Source organism: Alosa alosa, chromosome 17 (assembly GCF_017589495.1).
Source record: "Alosa alosa isolate M-15738 ecotype Scorff River chromosome 17, AALO_Geno_1.1, whole genome shotgun sequence".
In the NCBI taxonomy this organism is placed as follows: Eukaryota; Metazoa; Chordata; class Actinopteri; order Clupeiformes; family Clupeidae; genus Alosa; species Alosa alosa.
Window position 1 is genome coordinate 8,635,681 of NC_063205.1, and position 17,417 is coordinate 8,653,097.

The window sequence follows — 17,417 nt, forward strand, 5'->3', positions numbered from 1 at the left end:
ACATGAATGGAGAGGAGAGTGGGCTTGACGGAAAGACAGAAACTCGGCCGCGGCCACTGATATCGTGAGAGAAAGGAGAGAGGATGCAACAGGAAGCATTCTGGACCCGTCAATAAGATCTTTAGCTGCGCCACATCCAGGGAGTCTCCATGCCAACTCTCAGTCTCAAGGCTCGGAGAGAGAGTCACCCCAACATGGGAGCCCTCCTGCTCCACTCCTCCTCCTTGTTCCCATTCAAATCCTCCCAAGCCTCCATCTACCCACGCTGACGCACTGATAGGCCGCTGCTGGAACAGCCTCTATTCTCCAACTATTCTCCAACTGCATCACTGGCGAAGAGAGCTCAGCAGCCGTACTTCCCAAGTGAAACTCAGGGCGCAGCAAGTGCTCCACCAGCCATCACAGACCACATTCTACCGAGGCACCATTGAGAGCATCCTCCAGCTGTATCGCTGTGTGGGGCGGAAGCTGCACTGAATACAACAGGAAAGCCCTGCTGCATGATAGTGGAACACAGCTGGAAGGATCATTGGTGCTTCACTCCTCCCCTGAAGGACATTTTACACCACTCCACCTCCTCACCCAATATGCACTAAAATTGGAGTGATGCAAGTCACCCCGCCACAATCTGTTTTGATCTACTGCCCTCTGGGAAGAGAGGTACAGAAGCTCCGCGCCCTGCACTACCAGACTCACCAACAGCTTCATACACCAAGCTGTAAGGATGCTGAACTCTCCTCCCTCCCTCCCACCCCTCAGCTACATAACATCCTGACATTGACCCACAATGGGTCACTGCACTACTCCACTTGGGTAATAATTTGAACACTCTGTAACACTTGTACACTTTACAACTTGGTGTTGTTGTCCTGAAAAACACAACACCCCTTGCCACTCTTAACATAACTTGCACCACTATGCCACTTTTCATTACTCAGGTCAAACAGAACTACCCAAGCCTCTTTATTGGCCTGACTTTGCACTAGTTTTTATTGACTGTCTATGCACAATTTCAACAAAAATTTTGCTGCCTATTTTTTCATTATTATATGTGTTCTCTTATTTACTTTATTTACTTACTTTCTTGTTTATTTGAATGTTATGTTTGTCTGTGGACTTAAAATTGGTAAAATATGTCTTGCTCACAGATTCTCTCTTTGCATGTCTGGAACATAAGAAATACACACTTTTAACACACACACTTTTATACACAAACACACACACTTTAACTAACACACACCCACACTTTAACACATACACACACACACACACACACACACAAACACACTTTAACACACACACAGTGTATGTGACTGGTGTGGGTTTTGCTGGGTGAAGGCATTGCAGCTCATAAATCACGGGGAGCAAAAGGGGAGACAGATGACAGAATGGCCTGCGAGCCGCACTGTGATGAGATGTTTTATCAGTGAGGGAGAGAGAGAGAGAGAGAGAGAGAGAGAGAGAGAGAGAGAGAGAGAGAGAGAGAGAGAGGGGGAGAGAGGAGAGGGAAAAGAAGAATATGAACATGTACACCAGCACACAGACAGAAGGTCAGAGATACAGAACAAGGGAAAGAGTGAGAGAGAGAGAGAGAGAGAGAGAGAGAGAGAGAGAGAGAGAGAGAGAGAGAGAGAGAGAGAGAGAGAGAGAGAGAGAGTGTCCACAGGAGATCAAATATACAGTTTTAAAAAAAGGCATTAAAAAGGGGGGCGTGTATGATGTGTGGAGAAGGGAATAATGGCCCAAGGAAATGAAAAGATACCCAGAGAGAGAGAGAGAGAGAGAGAGAGAAAGAGGGGGGGTAATTCTCTAGTAGTAGCTTAGCATTTTACTACTCTGATCTGCTCTTTCAACCACAACTACCACCATGTTGAAAGGCCTGCTATAGTGGCTGCTCTCCATAGGGGCATCCTCCGACACCAGTGCACCAGGAGAGTTCCAGGGAAGGTAATTGGACGGGCCCCCGACGCCAGCTTTTGTTCTGCCTTTTCCAGCACACGTTTGGCTGGCTAGTCTGGGACTCGTGTCATCTGGTGCCGCGGCGGTTAGCCGATTAAAATACCGACGCATACGTCACATCTGGTCAGGGTGTCACTTAGTTTCACAGATTAAGACAAATGTCAGATGGCCATTAGGGGGTCGCATGTTGGGATCCATGCAATTGTACACGGCATGGCCAAGCTGTAGATGAAGTGAAATCTATCCTTTAACAGGCGTGTGTCTATTTGTCATCATTTGAGACCACTTACAGAGTAACTGGATTGGGGAACTCAAGTTCTGTATTTTTAAAAAAAAAAAAAAAAAAAAAAAAAAATCCTTTATGTTCATTTGGGCTCTGAAAGGCAAAGTGACAGAGAGCGGCAAATAAATACAAATGATCTATTTAGAGAGAAAAATGAGCAGCTTTGACTTTCAGTGGGTTTTACAGATGATCCATCAGACCCCCGAGAGGACACACAAAACCCTGAGGCCTGACCTACTCCCACACACTCACACACACACACACCTAAATTTAGTGACCCTTCACCCACAGAAAGGACAAGAGAGATATATGTTACTGTTGTAGGAGCCTTATTAGCCAAGACATATGGAGAATCCTCCACAGTGCTACAAGCTGAAGTGATGATGCGTGTGGTAATGGTGAAGTAAGTAATGGCAGTAGCAAGCCAGTATTGTACAGGTAACACTACACTTCCTGCTTATTAGCAACCTGGATGAGAGAGGAGCTGCTGGGATCATTAGTATGTGAAGTTGGTACGCTTTTATTACTTTTTCATTTTCCAGGAATCGTCAAGCTAATAGTGCTTAATTAAACTGGGATTGGAATTTTGCTACAGAGAGATATTAAGAGTTGAGCGTGGGGAGAAAAAAAATAAATAACTTGAGAAAAGTGCTCGACAACCTTGGGCTGGCAGCACACTTGACAACTTCTGGAAATGTACAATAAACATTTGTTCTTCCACTGGCATTTAAAAGTTTGCAACAGCAACACAGCTTCTCTGTTCTTTACTTTCATCCATTTATTAGAGTGTGTCAAGCTGCTCCGTAATAAAGGCAGAACGCCACGGTGGTTTATTAAAAACAAGCTTCCTACTGGGCAGGGTGTTCTTCCAGCAGCGAGGAGAAAACATAAAAAGACCAGCCCCCTTCAAAAATCCTATGCTGTTTAATGGTCATCAATATGCAGAGTCTGGTTCATTTCCAATCCCAGCAAATCAAATTACAATCTCCTCGGTGCGGCCTTGTGAATATTCATGATGGGGAGATGGCCTGTCTTTGCGGAGTGGAGAGGACGACATGTGGCGTGGTGAGAGGCGACCTCTGACCTCGACGGCGTGGAGGGATCGGGACCTGGAATGAGTTACTGCATCATAGAGAGGAAGACGTGGTGTCACAAAATGGACAGAGTAGGCGGAGAGAGAGAGAGATCATTTTGGAAAAAAATAAAAAATAAAAAAAAGAAAGGATGAACAAAGGGGACACTAGGGAGAAGCCAGATCTCCCTCTCTCTCTCCCTCTCCCTGTCTCTCTCTCTCTCTCTCATTTCCTTATTCTCTCCAATTGCATCCCTCTTCCTCGGCGCTCGCCCCTCCAGTCGGTGATTTCGTGACAAATGCCACTGTCAGGAGAGAGACGTGTTGACAAGGATCAGAGCCGTCCAAAGGCACGGGCTGAGAACGGCCATGCGGATCCTTTCTGGATGAGGACTTGTCGTTCATCTCGCCTTACTTCTTTCTCTCTCTCTCTCCTTCTCTCTTTCTCTCTCTCTCCCTCCCTCCCTCTGTCCGTACAGCTCTGTCTGACACCGAGTCCCGGAGCCCTGGGGGCCATGACATATGTGCAGGGGGGTGGGAGGGGAGAGGTGAGGTGCTTAAGGGGAGATTTGAGTAAAGGTTAGTCCTGACAGGTGACTTAAGAGAGCAGCAGAGCCCTTGTTTCACTCACAACGCCTTAATCTCACATCTGACATGGCCTTTCAAACCCCCTCAGCCATGTCTGTGTGTGTGTGTGTGTGTCTGTGTGTGTGTGTGTGTGTGTGTGTGTGTGTGTGTGTGTGTGTGTGTGTGTGTATTAAGAGGGGGTATGCCAAAGAAATCCCAAGTACCTCCATCCTCAAGTCCATGCATATTGTGTGTGTACCGTGCCATTACACATTAACTACCATGCTCATCATGATAAATCAACTAAGAGCTTGAACAGAATGCAAAGACATGGGCCACACACTTTCCATGTTGCCACAGTCAGGGCCACTCAGAGCAGTTCCTGTGTCACCAGACAGCAGAACAAGATCAAAGCTGTAGGTGATGACCGCGAGGGAGAGTGATGAACGTCGCGCGGAACACATAATTTAATTAACGGTCTGCACTTCAAAGCATCTCCACCGTCCACAGTGTGCACCGCAAAAACAAGGAAGGCCATCGCTTGAGTCAGACCATCAGCTCTCCTCCCGATAAATAACATTGCCTTGAGGTTTGGACTACAGAGCATTGGTGGACTATCTGTGTGTGTGTGTGTGTGTGTGAAAGTGAGTGTGTGTGTGTGTATATGTGTATGTCTGTGAGCAACTGTGCCAGAATATCAATACAAGACAATATGCCTGTGTGAACACCTCGATTGGTATGCACCTGTGTGCTCCCGTGCTGACGGGATGTCTTTCAGACTCGAGCGTAGATTAGCAGGTGCCCGCGCCTGTGTGTGGGTAGAGATGGATGGAGGAGAGAGAGAGAGGGGTGGAGGAGAGAGAGAGAGAGAGGGGGGTGGAGGAGAGGGGGGGCAGGATCTGGAGACTCTCAGTGTGTGTAGGGATGTAATGGGGTCACACTGATGCAGCGTTACGCTTGGGAGAGCTCCATCACGCAACAAAGCCTGCTGGGAATTTTTTTTTTTTTCTTGACACGGCGGCGAGCGGAGAGGAACAACAGCTGCCCTGCCATGTACACAACACCCACGCAGGCACTCTTTCACACGAGCGCACACAACACACACAACACACACACCTTCCTTCCCCCTATTCAATATCACACCCACATGCACCAAACACTCACACACACAACCACTCACCACTCACTCAAACATGTCTCATCCGATTTGAATGATGGAATCACAAACATTCCAACAACCAAACACACCAAAACACACAAGACAGCCCCCCTACTCGTCCCAAGGCTAACACAAACACACACTTATGCATATGCATTGCTACACACGCTCACAAACAAAGAGGAACGACCACTACAAACAAAACTGGCGGCTGGCTCGCCACTGTGTGAGGAGACTGGAAGGCGAGGCTGCCAACGAGGTTGGATTATTCAATCAAATATTTGGACTGCGGAGGAAATGGAGATGTACAAGGAGAGAGGGAGACGGAGTCAGCCCGATCTCAACTTCACAGACGGCATTATCATATCAAACCCAGATTAATTCTATCAATTATGCAGATTCAGACGACCATATTTATCTCCGGGGCAGTTTCAACTTTCAAGAAATCAAAAGACTTGCAGACAAAACAGCTCTTATTACCCAGCTGAGGCCCTGATAGCATCTTATCTCCCCTCTCTCGGTGTTAAACTACTGCAGCAGTATCCAGAGTGCTGTCCAATACACATCACTCTAGCACCAAAACATGCCCTTCAGTCCATCGGGCCTTCCCATTCACACTCTCTCCATGTCTCGCTGTGTTCACCATGTTCGATCACTCCAACACAGACACACAGAACCTAATAATGCTCCAAGAGGCCAGTCGTCTTTCTTTTGACTCCTTGTCTCTTGCGCCAACACCTGACCCTGGCTACATTTCATTATGAAACATAAAAACTCGCCTAGCCCCTAGCCCCCACCACCACCACCACCACGACATGTAATCCAATCACGGCCCTTGCTAATGTACTCCCTTAATCCAATCAACCAATGGCAGCGCTCCCCCTTCCTCTGGAGGGTCACGTGACTTGCCGGGCCGGCCTCGCCAAAGCAGCTCTGAGAGCGGTGTCCGGGCTAATGCCATTCTAATGCATTTCTTAATGTGATTTGGTGTGAGAAGCCCTAGTCCTCCTCCACCAACCCCTCCAACCCCCATCACAAAGGTAACCCCCATAGGGTTTACCCTAATCAATTTGGAACATTTCTACAGAGACAATGATCCCTGCGTTAGCGCACAGAGAGTCAGGCTAATGACAGCCTAATGTGATTTAGCGCAGCTAGACCAGTCCCTGGAACTGGACTCCCTACCATCACGCCCAGCACCTCTCCGACCATCCCCAACCCCCCACTCCACCTCCCAGACCAGCCTGTTTCATCCACTCTGATGCGTGGCTGTAGGAGCCTAATAGGTCAGATTAAGACTTATGAAGGAAGAGATGGACTCTAATTGAAGGGGTGGAGAGGGCTTGCGTAACATGCAAAGAGCTGTTCCCAGGACATTCTGACAGCATTAAGGGCTGCTGAGAACACAGGAAGAACCCCGGAGGGCAGGAAGTATCCAACCCATCAGACGAAGACATTCAGTTCTAGTGCCATGCACCCTTGTCGCACCATTTTAACACTAAAGTACATCAACTTTTTTCAGTGAAAATGTAGTCATTGTCTTAATGTTGGGCCCTTAAAAGCTTTTGTAAGTTCAGGTTTTTTGATACCCATATCAGATGCTTACTAAGTGGGCCTCAGTCTGTAACTTGGAGGAAGCTCAGAGAAGTCGGGAGTTCTGCCACTAAGATGTCAGTCTGTCTGTCACGAGAACAATGAGCTGGGAGGAGCTGGAACTGTATGAAAAAAAGGAGAACAGATTGTTCTCAAGCTTCTCGCAGAGTGCGGTTACCAGCACTTTCCAGAGATTCTGCAGAAACATCTTTTGAAACAGGGCTTGCAGAAGTGGTGTGACCCAGCCTGAATCACGAGGCTATGTGGACCTGCCTCTAAAGGGGTGGCCTGAAACCCCATTCTTGAGTCCTTCCCACTAGATCTCAGGCCAAGTGTCCTTCCCCCTACACCATCAACAGGTGCCAACGCCCACAACTCACAGTCAGGAACCCCACTTCTCCACTCCAGACTTCTGCTTGCAGTCTTTTGGACAAGGAGTGCCATATTTCCAGCACAGGTGTCCGCCAACACAAGGGGATATGGCTTAATATCTACCACCAACCTCCATCTTGCAGCAACTTTCATCCGCAACAGACTCAGACTATGGGGAGAGTATTCATTAGATTAGTGGCTGTGCTCCAAGGCTCCTGAATCCATTACCCCCAGCACAGCGAGCCCCTACACACCCCACAGCGGAGCTATAGGAGCCTCATTTCAGCGGTGAGCAGAACTCATTGTAGATAACGATAATGACGGCAGGCTCTCATGGCGCTCCACATAACAGTCTCATGTAATAATAATTATAACATCACACGGGGCACAAGAACTAAAAGCTGAGGAGAAACAGTGCTGGATGAGTGTGTGGCCCTGAGGGAAATGGGGGTGTGCGGCGTGGTGAAGGAATGAAAAAGAAATCTCCCATGATGCAGTGCTACTCAGGAGGGAAGTGGAAGTGCTCTCGCGGCGATCTCTGGAAGTCTCTGCAGGCGTCTCTCTCTGTGGAAGCCTTTCTGTGAATAGTCATCTCTTTCTTCATTAGAACAGGAGTGGAGATGGGGGGCGGAGTGTGGAGATACATGGCTGACATGCTACTTTGTGACAAGCTAGACTTCTGCTTTGCATTACTGGAGAAGAGAGGGACAGGGAAAGGAAGAGAGAGAGGGATAAAGAGAAACTGAGAAAGATAGCGAAAGAGAGAGATACGCAGGGAGGGAGAGAGAGGGAGAGGGAGAGAGAGAGAGGTGACTGCAGATCTCCACTCAGCAGTCAGAGTGTCTCTTATCAGGGCTTGGTGGGGAACAGCATGACTGCAGGCGATTACAGGCCCGCTTTGTGTTCCTCTGCTGATGCAGCAGTCTTACAGGAGCCTCTGCAGGCCCGCCATCACACACACACACACACAACAAATGACATGCTCACACAAAATGCAATAAGTGAACACACACATACACAACAAATGACATGCATGCACAATATGCAATAACTGAACACACATGCTGTTCTCACACACACACACACACACACACACACACACACAGAGACAGTCGGTACAAACACAGCCCACCCCTCCCACCAGCCGTCCCCCGGTCCCCTCCAAATAGAGCAGTAAAAGTCAGAAGAGATTTGGATCAGAGCAGAGCCGAGCCGAGGTGGCGTGGAGGAGGCTGCTGGGGACGCGCCACACTCCGTCAACTCACTTGAACTTGGCGTTCACCTCGTCGGCAGCCTTGTGGTAGTTCTCCGTGGTGACCTTGTAGAACTCAGCACTCTGCAACAGAGAGATAGAATGAGAGTGTTAGAAAAAAAACGAGGGTGTGAGATATTGGAGGAGAGAGAGTGGAAGGGGGGGAAAAAAAGAGAGATGACAAACAGTCTTGGCGGTCTCAGACTGTAATCTATTCACACTTCAAAAGTGAAGATACGAAAGCCAAACTTATTCCCATTTTTTTCCCTAACTTTTGGCCTCTCCCTTTTCCAGCTTCAACTTGTGGCCTCTCCTCCATGAAATGAGCCGCATTCTTACAGGCCAGGCCTGCTGCAGCAATCACCGCCAACCCCACCAACATGGCCCCCAGTTTGGAAATCCCACTAAAACTTTACGACTAGCGATATTGAAGGCACATCAATGTGATGTAGTGGAGTTGGATTTATTGATGCGGACATGTCCAAATTTGTGATTGTACGTGTGTGTGTGTGTGTGTGTGTGTGTGTGTGTGTGTGTGTGTGTGTGTGTGTGTGTGTGTGTGTGTGTGTGTGTGTGTATTGATTATATGGTGCGTGGGTGGAAGTAGTATATGGATGGGGTCAGGGGTTCACCACCCTGATTCTGATGTCCTGCTGGTGTGAACCTCAGAGGGATTGTCCTGCAGCGTGTGCCAGTGTGTGAGGGACTTGACTTTGAGCACCTTTTATAGCCCTGCACTAAACTAGGCCCAGCTCCCAACGTGCAGACAGTATAAGAAAACGAGCTGCGATAAGCTATGAATACGAGTACTACATGCACTTGGAGTCTAGTTGGTGTTAAAGGGTCACCTCTTAAACATGATGGGTATGAGCACCGCACAAGCTCGTCACGCAGAGCCAATGAGTCAAGAGACTGGTCACTCCCATTTAAAACATGGGGTCAGACTAGAGGCTGCAGTCCATCTGTCTTTTGTACTTGGAAGAGCAAAGACACACACAAGCTCACTAAAGAAGTGGACAGGGCGGAGCTGGACTAACAGGAGAGATGTGTCTATACTCGGCCTACGCGATTAAGGGGAGTGCTGACCGGATGTGCCCTGGCCAACAGCATGATGAGTGATGGGGTTGTTGTTGGCAGGCCAGACCAGGATAATAACAGGCTACATGGCAAAGAACTATGAACCAATCAGAGGTAATCAGGCCTGGCGTCGCGGGCTGTGCACTGAGGGCCAGGTGCTGCTCTGATTGCACAGGGAGCGGCCTCATCACAGGGAAAAAGACAAGAGGATAACAGACAGACACACACACACACACACACACACACACACACACACACACACACACACAACAGTGAAAATATAAAGTGGACCAGCATTCAGTTTAATGTCTACAGGGACAACTCTGACTATTATATCAATTACATGTCTTCAAAGAAAGTAGCTCATTGTGACTTCTATGAAAAACAAACATGTAACTTATGGCCTTAGTTGTGATGCAGAAAAGCACCTCTCTCTCAAGTTACTTTTAGCAACTTTAATGATTTCTCCTTGGAGGAGCACTTTCTTACTTTTAGCTGCTTTTCTTTTCATCTTATTTCTTTTTAGGGGCTGCTGTGTGCAAGAGACCTCCTCCCTAATCTTCAGCTTGTAGAAGGTGGGTGTCATGACTAATGAAATAATTAGCGCTAATGCTAATCCCGTCATACAGAAAGGAGACGGGCGGCTTAATGAAACCGGCCGCCGCTCCCCTCGTTAGAAATGCCTCCAGATTTCTAAACATTCACTTTTTTCTCTCTCTAAAGAGCACACCGAGCAGGGATGTGCTAACCGTCTCGGTCTGTTATCTCGCACGGAACAGGGGTAGTGAGGGGGATGGCGAGGAAGAGAGGGATCCCTGCTGTACGCTGGCCATTAGGACTCGGAGTCGCGGCTAACGGGAGACTAGCGCAGGGTTCCGTGCTCGCAAATCAACTCTGCTCCTCTGCCACCACCATCATCATCCGTCAGAGCTTAGCAAAGCGTTATGTAAAACCTTCACCACTCTAATGAGCTCTGCAGAAAATTAAGCAGGATATGTGCTACTGCCAATAAGGTCAGCGGGGAGCCCAAATAGATAATGGTCAGTGTCACCGTGTGGGTTATATCTAAAAGAACATCCAGTGCTGAATGACCATTCCCAGGAGAATAATGCATGTACATTGCTCAAACTGTAAGGATAGCAAAGGCCCAGTGCTTTAAGGTAATGATGCTTCAAAGGGGAGAGGTGCATTGTGGGATATTATTTGACTGAGCTAAGAAGAGAGTTGAAAGAGGGCCAAAACACAAAGAGAAACAACAGAGGAAAAATCAAGAGTCATAACCGGAGCACATTACTAAACAATTACCACAGAAAGGGTTCAGCCAGGGCATATGGGAGTACTCTGGTGGTTGGCTTGGTCCAGTGAGATCATTCCGTATAAATCCAGGCTTAGAAGTGTTGCGCTTATATGTGCAGGCCTAACGGTGTCAATCAAAAGGGATAACCCATTTCTTTATCCACACAGAAGTGGAAATATGAAATAACAGTAGCGGAATATTTTACATTACATAAAGTTTTTGTGAAGAGTCATAAAAATGTAGGTATAAAAAACTGTATAAACTTTAAATGATATGTATTTCAGCAGTCCATATATATTATATATATATTCCTGGTGTCAGGGTAATTTGGTTTGGTCAACCAACGAGTGCACGGCAGGTTCTGGCTGCTGTCTGTGGCTGGTGATGGCCTGTCAGGACGAGGCCCCTGATAAACGAGCCAGTCCGATTGAAAGAGACGTGTAATATATAACAGACTTTTATTCTCCCTCACTCTCTCTCTCTCTCCCTCATGCCTTGACAAGCTACTGCCTGGAGAGAGGGGATAAAAGGGGGGTAAAAAAGGGGGACAGACAGGGGGTTTTTTTGTTGTGGTTGAAAAAGGCAAAGAACGAAAACCACAAGAAGGGGGACCATCATTAGACAAACACAATCAGCTCTCCGACACTCTTACCCCCAAACTCTCTGTTTCTCTCCCTCTCAGAAACGATTCGCGCCGCAGACAGCTGCACAACAGACCGATTCGCTAAGGATCGATTCGGCATAACAAACCACTGTTGCCTGGTTCCATCCCTTGGAAAAACAAGATAAGGTACTCCGTCGATATCTGCTCTCACGCTCCCCCTCTTCCTCAGTCCCTGTCCCCAGCTCTTCATCTTCCTGAGAGATTTGAGAACCCCCCCCCCCATCCAAACCCCCCCTGCCCCCTCCCCATCCAAACCCCCTTCCCAAAACCTTCAACCCAACCTGCCTAGAGCTTATGTCGCCAATATTGAGCCATGCATTTAAAACAAAAGGGATCGAGGTGCTTGATTGAAAACGGGACTTTGGGATGAATATATGTAGGAGGATGCGAGCGTCTTCAGCTAAACGAGCGTTCTCATTGGCTCCTCAGGCCCACCAATCTTCATTTGTTGGCAGATTCTCCGCTGCTAAGTGCAAGCACGCGTTTTTGGACTGGCCACATTTATCATATTTATCATATGGATCGAGATCCATAAATCCATGCGGCTGAAACGCCGTCATGTTCGCCGCATTGAAAATTCCTCCCTTTCTTTGTTTTCTTCTTTTCTTCATCCTGGGACGCTCTCCTGAGGTGTGAAGGGGATTTGTTGACGAGGCCTTTGGATATTGAGCAGGGATCCATAGGCTGATTGATGACGGCCAGCCCGATCAATAGTGGTTATGCCAGGGAGTGTGGACGCTGACTTGAGACTGTCCTAATGGAGACGCCCCCTCAGTATGTGTATGTGTGTGCCTTCACACACACATATATATATATATATATATATATATATATATATATATATATATATATATATATATATATATATATATATATATATATATATATATATAATATATATATATATATATATATATATATATAATATATACATATATATATGCATATACATATACATATATATATATATACGGTGTTTTATCCACTCACATCAGGATATACCTCAGTATATCATTGCCTTTTTATTATATACAACATGACCATCTCCCTTAGTTGAAGCTTATACTTAAGAAATGTACATGCCATCTACAAGTCTGTTTGCACTGCTGTCACCAGGTGTAAAAAAAATACTGAAATCTCGATTCTCTATATATACTGCAGCCATAAGAGTGTTGTGGAACAGTAAATGGCTGGAGTATAATTGCTACTTTATGAAGTTATGAAAGATAGCATTATGATTCATATACAAGTAGCCAGTGTTGGCCGTTTTATATACAGTGATGGATGGGAAGATGAAAGCTTTACTGAAAAGCCTTTTTATTCCAGCTTTCGCTGTTGTTGGACGAAGCAGACATTCGTCTGAGACCTCCGAACTACACCATCAATCCTTTCTACAGTTTGCCTCACAGCTACAGCCATTAGAGCAGCAGAAACAGAAGCGAATGGTTTTAAAAGGAAATGCATGGGGAGTGTGAACAGCTTCTGTCTGTCTCTCCCGGCAGCGGGAACACTGGCAGCGGTGGCACATCTGCCCCCAATCTGCCCACCTTGGCTCCCCAGCGCTTGGGCCATCCGCAGAGATCGGCTATTTTTACCCACGCTCTCCCTCTCTGGAGAGCACTGCCGTCGCATTCCCCCAGTGTGGGGGTGTCAAATCCAGGACAAATGGGTGGAGGAGAGACAAACACCCCCTTCAGCCCCCCCCCACCACCACCACCACCACCACCACCCCAAACCCCCTCCTGTCAACCCTCCACCTCCCCTTCTCCACCCCTCTCTGCTACCCTCTCGCTCTATAAGCGGGAATGACACTAGGAGTGTCAGTTAGAGGACAGAAAACACAAACAGGGTGCACATGAAAGGAGAGGGGGTGGGGACACTCGTCCCGTCTCAGGCCCTTAGCGAAGCCCCCGCGGCCGCAGCGGGGGCTGAGAGGACACGAGACACGTCCCCGTCCTCCCGGCCCTCCCGCCCTGTCTCGCCCGAGGCCAAGAACACCAGCGTGCTGCCCCGCTGGAGGTTGCATGCTTAGAGCCGGGCGTGAGCCAGGACGCTAGATCAATTCAACATTAGCATATGTGTACCAGCAAGGTGAACTTCAAGGGGACTTGCAGCACATTAAGATGCCATCAGTTTCCCCCCCAAACTGCTTACAAAGTATTCTTAGGCTCCTTTAATAGGCTAAAAAATGATATCCAATATTGCATATTGTAATGCAAATCACTGTCCTATTTAAGAGGATCACAAAGAATGACCACTTGTTTCTGGACAGAGATGACCCCAAAGCCAAGACTGGTTTGAATCTGTGGATCTCAGAAGCTCTGGTAAAGACTAAGAAAGACCCCTCCATGGACTGGCCTGCAGACGGGTGCCAGACATCAGACATGGTGTGTGTGTGTGTGGGAGCTGGCCGCTCTGACTTACTCTCTCCTCCAGCTTGGCCACCTGCTCCCTGTAGAAGGCGTCCTGCTTCCTCAGCTCTTTGTCCCTCTCCTCCAGCTGCTTGGCCTGAGGGAAGAAATTCAGACAGGGAGAGACTGCGTCAGGCTTCTAACCCCCACAGGCCTCAACTTGACCAGAAAAGGGTGTGTGTGTGTGTGGGGGGGGAGGGGGGGGGCAGACTCTTGACTTTGACTTCTGACAAACACATTGCTGCTCTATTGTCCCTGGTGTCAATGTGCTTTTGGTGGCGGTGATGGTGGAATGAAGTTAATTGGATTGGATGGGAATGATAACGCCGGCCCTTAAAGGTTTGCCTTTCATTAGGCTCTAAGGAGGCGCTAGGGAGAGGCCTTCAGAGGGGACAGTAAGCAACTAACGGCTGTGATGCCTGATAGCAAGACATGTCTGAGGTAGCTGTTTGCTGATCTGTTTAAGCGGTAAGCGATGGGAAGTGACTGTAGTGTCTGCCACGCATGATCTCAGAGTGCTCCAAGGGCAAGCGTTCACAGCAGCGTTATATCAGTGTTGTCACAGCTATCTCTTCGCTCACAGCTATCTCTTGGCTGGCGTGAAAGCTGTGTGTGTGTGTGTGTGTGCGTGCGTGCGTGCGTGTGTGTGTGTGTGTGTGTGTAGGGGAGGATAACATCAGGGAAAGGTACAAAAGAGAGCCTCTCTCCTTATTTATGGATCGCCCCTATCACCTGTGCCCTTCCTTTTAAATTGACCTTCGATAAGTGACTTTTAGCTACAGTCCAATGCATTCACTGTAGAGAGACTGGTGAAAGGAGAGAGAGGCAGTTTCAATGCCTCGATTCACAGTCAGAAGACTGAAACCTTGCGCCCGACTGCTACGCAGCCTTGAAATGATCTGCTCTGTTATGGTACGGTAACAGAAGACAAAAAGATGTGAAAAAAGTAAAAAAAATAAAATAAAAAAAACTCTAAAATGCTACACTGGATGAGAAATAAACAGGAATAACAAAAATGGAAACAGTGGGGCATGCAAGCATGCTGTGAAGGGGAGAGTTCATTCCTTACCTTACGCTCCATCTCCTGATGCGCACGTGCACAAAGAGAGAAAGATATAAAAAAAATAAAAGAAGGGGACTTTTTTTAATCAACTGGTACTGTATAAACTAAGCTTCGTATTCAGAGACTGTGGAGATGAGCTTGTTGAAGAGAGCCCAGTAACTTTCAATAGTTTCAGCAGACGCAGACGCACACACACACACACACACACACACACACACACACACACAAAGAGAAGTTGAGAAAGTAAAGCGGTGAGCAGTAGCAAGCGGCGGCACCGTGTTGATTACACATGCAGAGTGTTCCACCAGGCTGCCGTGACAACGGTGCGGGGGTGAATGAAGTGGGCGCTGCACGTCTCTCTTTAATCACACGCACACACACGCACACACACGAAAAGAAGGGGGTAGAGCAAAGGAGGGGAAATAACATATTTGTGTAAAAAAATCTAATTTCAATTCAATCATAGTTCTGAGTGATATCCATCTGTGTTTGGATATTTGACACACCGAGGGTGAGCGTGGTGTGTGTGTGTGTGTGTGAAGAGCTACTGGCTGAATGGCGATGAGGTAAAGCGGCGGCCATGATGCTGGCTACACTGCTGAGGAACGACGGCACGGCACGCGGGGAGAGAGATTCAAGGTCAGAGAGCTTTGAGAGCCGAGACGGGCCCAGATGTGAGACACAAACATCTGTCAGGGGAGCATATGTACTGATTTAAGAACACATACACACACACAAACTGAAAGATAAAACAAACATAAGCACAGAAAATGCATTTAAAACACAGCGCGCACACACACACACACCGAATGATAAAAGAAACATAAGCACAGAAATTGTATTTACAACACAGCGCACACACGCGCGCGCACACACACACACACACACACACACACACACACACACACACACACACACACACACACACACACACACACACACACACACCACTAGGGTGTTTACTCCAATACACACACACACAAATCTAGTCTCAAAAATGAATAAAACTGTACCAAGCCAACACGTTGTGCACCAGTATCCAGTCAGACTGCCATGCTAAGAGCCATGTCCACATCCACGTGCACCTGCAGATTACTGTATGTGCTGCTCGGCTGCAACATCAATCTCTCCACACCACACTGTGGACAAAAGTCAAAGCAGGGAGGTAGCCACCAGTAAGCTGCAACCTGCCGGGCACCAGTCAACCCCCCAGGCCTAAACAACACACAACCTGACAGGCAGCCTGCAGAGAGGGCCAGGGTCACACTCACTACCAGTCTCCGCTGATTGATTGATCATGGTGAGAGTGTGTGTGTGTGTGTGTGTGTGTCTCTCTCAGGTCCATCAAACTGTCCGATGCCACAAAGGAGCAGGTGAACTGTGACCCTCCTGGCGTGGGTGGCTGGCAGAGTGGTCTCACGACTCAATCTAATTACGGCCATTAGGAAGAAGAGAAGAGAGGGACAATCGCTGGGGAACCTGGGCAAACGAGGGAGGAGGGCTGGAAAAGTCCGTTTAGAAAACAACATGTGTTCCCTCACGCGAGACTGCTCCCCGGGCCGCCAATATGCCCTTAATTACTGGACAAAAGCCACATTGGCTTTACAAAAACAACAAATACACACACACACACACAGACACACTCCCTCCCTGCAGGTGCAGTCAGAGGTGTGGGTGAGGCTGAGGAGGCCGGCTGGTGATCAGTCAGTGGAAGAGAAACGCGTCTAGGCCACAGCCGGCTGGGCTTGCGTGAAAAACAAAAAAAAACCGAGGGGGCGACCTTCAGTGGGGGTCACCACTCACACACACACACACACACAAACACACAACACACACACACACTGAGCCTGGTGCAAAGAAATCACAAATGCGCTTGTGAAAGCGTATCCAATGAGCAATTAAAAAGAGGAGGCACCAAACAACCATGAGTATCTTGGGACTGCTTCTATCTCTCTCTCTCTCCCCCTCTCACCACTTTTTCTGTTTTGTTTTTAAACCCCCGGGTCCTTTAAGCACAGCTGGCACTTGCTGGGATCAGAGGGCGCATATGGGCGCGCTGCTGTCACTCAGTCACATGTCCTGTCAGGATTGCTTCCATTTGATTAGGCCCATTCAGCCCCCATGAAGATAATCTAATCACATTAGTCGCCCCCCGGCCTGCCCCCGGCCCACCCAAACAAAGGAGACAGACTTTTACGATGAATGATACACTTTTGTCCCTTCTAATGAAGAGAGGGGGCTGGAGAATTAGAGAGAGAGCGAAAGAGAGCGAGAGAGGGAGAGAGAAAGAGAGAGAGAGAGAGAGAGAGAGAGAGAGAGAGAGAGAGAAAGAAAGAAAGAAAGAAAGAAAGAAAGAAAGAAAGAAAGAAAGAAAGAAAGAAAGAAAGAGAGGGAGGGAGGGAGAAAGACAGAAAGAGAGAGAGAGAGGGAAACAGAGAGAGAATGGACTTGAACTACAAAGCGAAAAAACAGAGAAGGGAGTGGAGGGGAGACCTGGGAGCCGCCGTCAACTCAAGTGACATGATGTGAGGAGATCAGTGGATCCCCATCAAGGTGAAAACGGCAGCGGCAGCGCCAGCAAGGAAGAGAAAAATAAATTTCCCACAATGCCCTCCCTTTTTTGTGTGCCATTCACTGACTGATAACAA

The 17,417-nt window shown here is 47.9% G+C and overlaps 1 protein-coding gene across 1 annotated transcript in view; it reads right to left on the reverse strand.

Annotated features, from left to right (window-relative positions):
- The window catches only part of chchd3a (coiled-coil-helix-coiled-coil-helix domain containing 3a), a 60,774-nt gene that overhangs the window by 8,809 nt on the left and 34,548 nt on the right, over positions 1-17,417 (reverse strand). The window contains exons 5-7 of the mRNA XM_048268792.1: positions 14,776-14,790; positions 13,720-13,803; positions 8,271-8,341 (exon numbers count right to left, since the gene is read on the reverse strand). Coding sequence (XP_048124749.1) covers positions 8,271-8,341; positions 13,720-13,803; positions 14,776-14,790 — 170 coding nt within the window. The remainder of the gene's footprint in view (positions 1-8,270; positions 8,342-13,719; positions 13,804-14,775; positions 14,791-17,417) is intronic.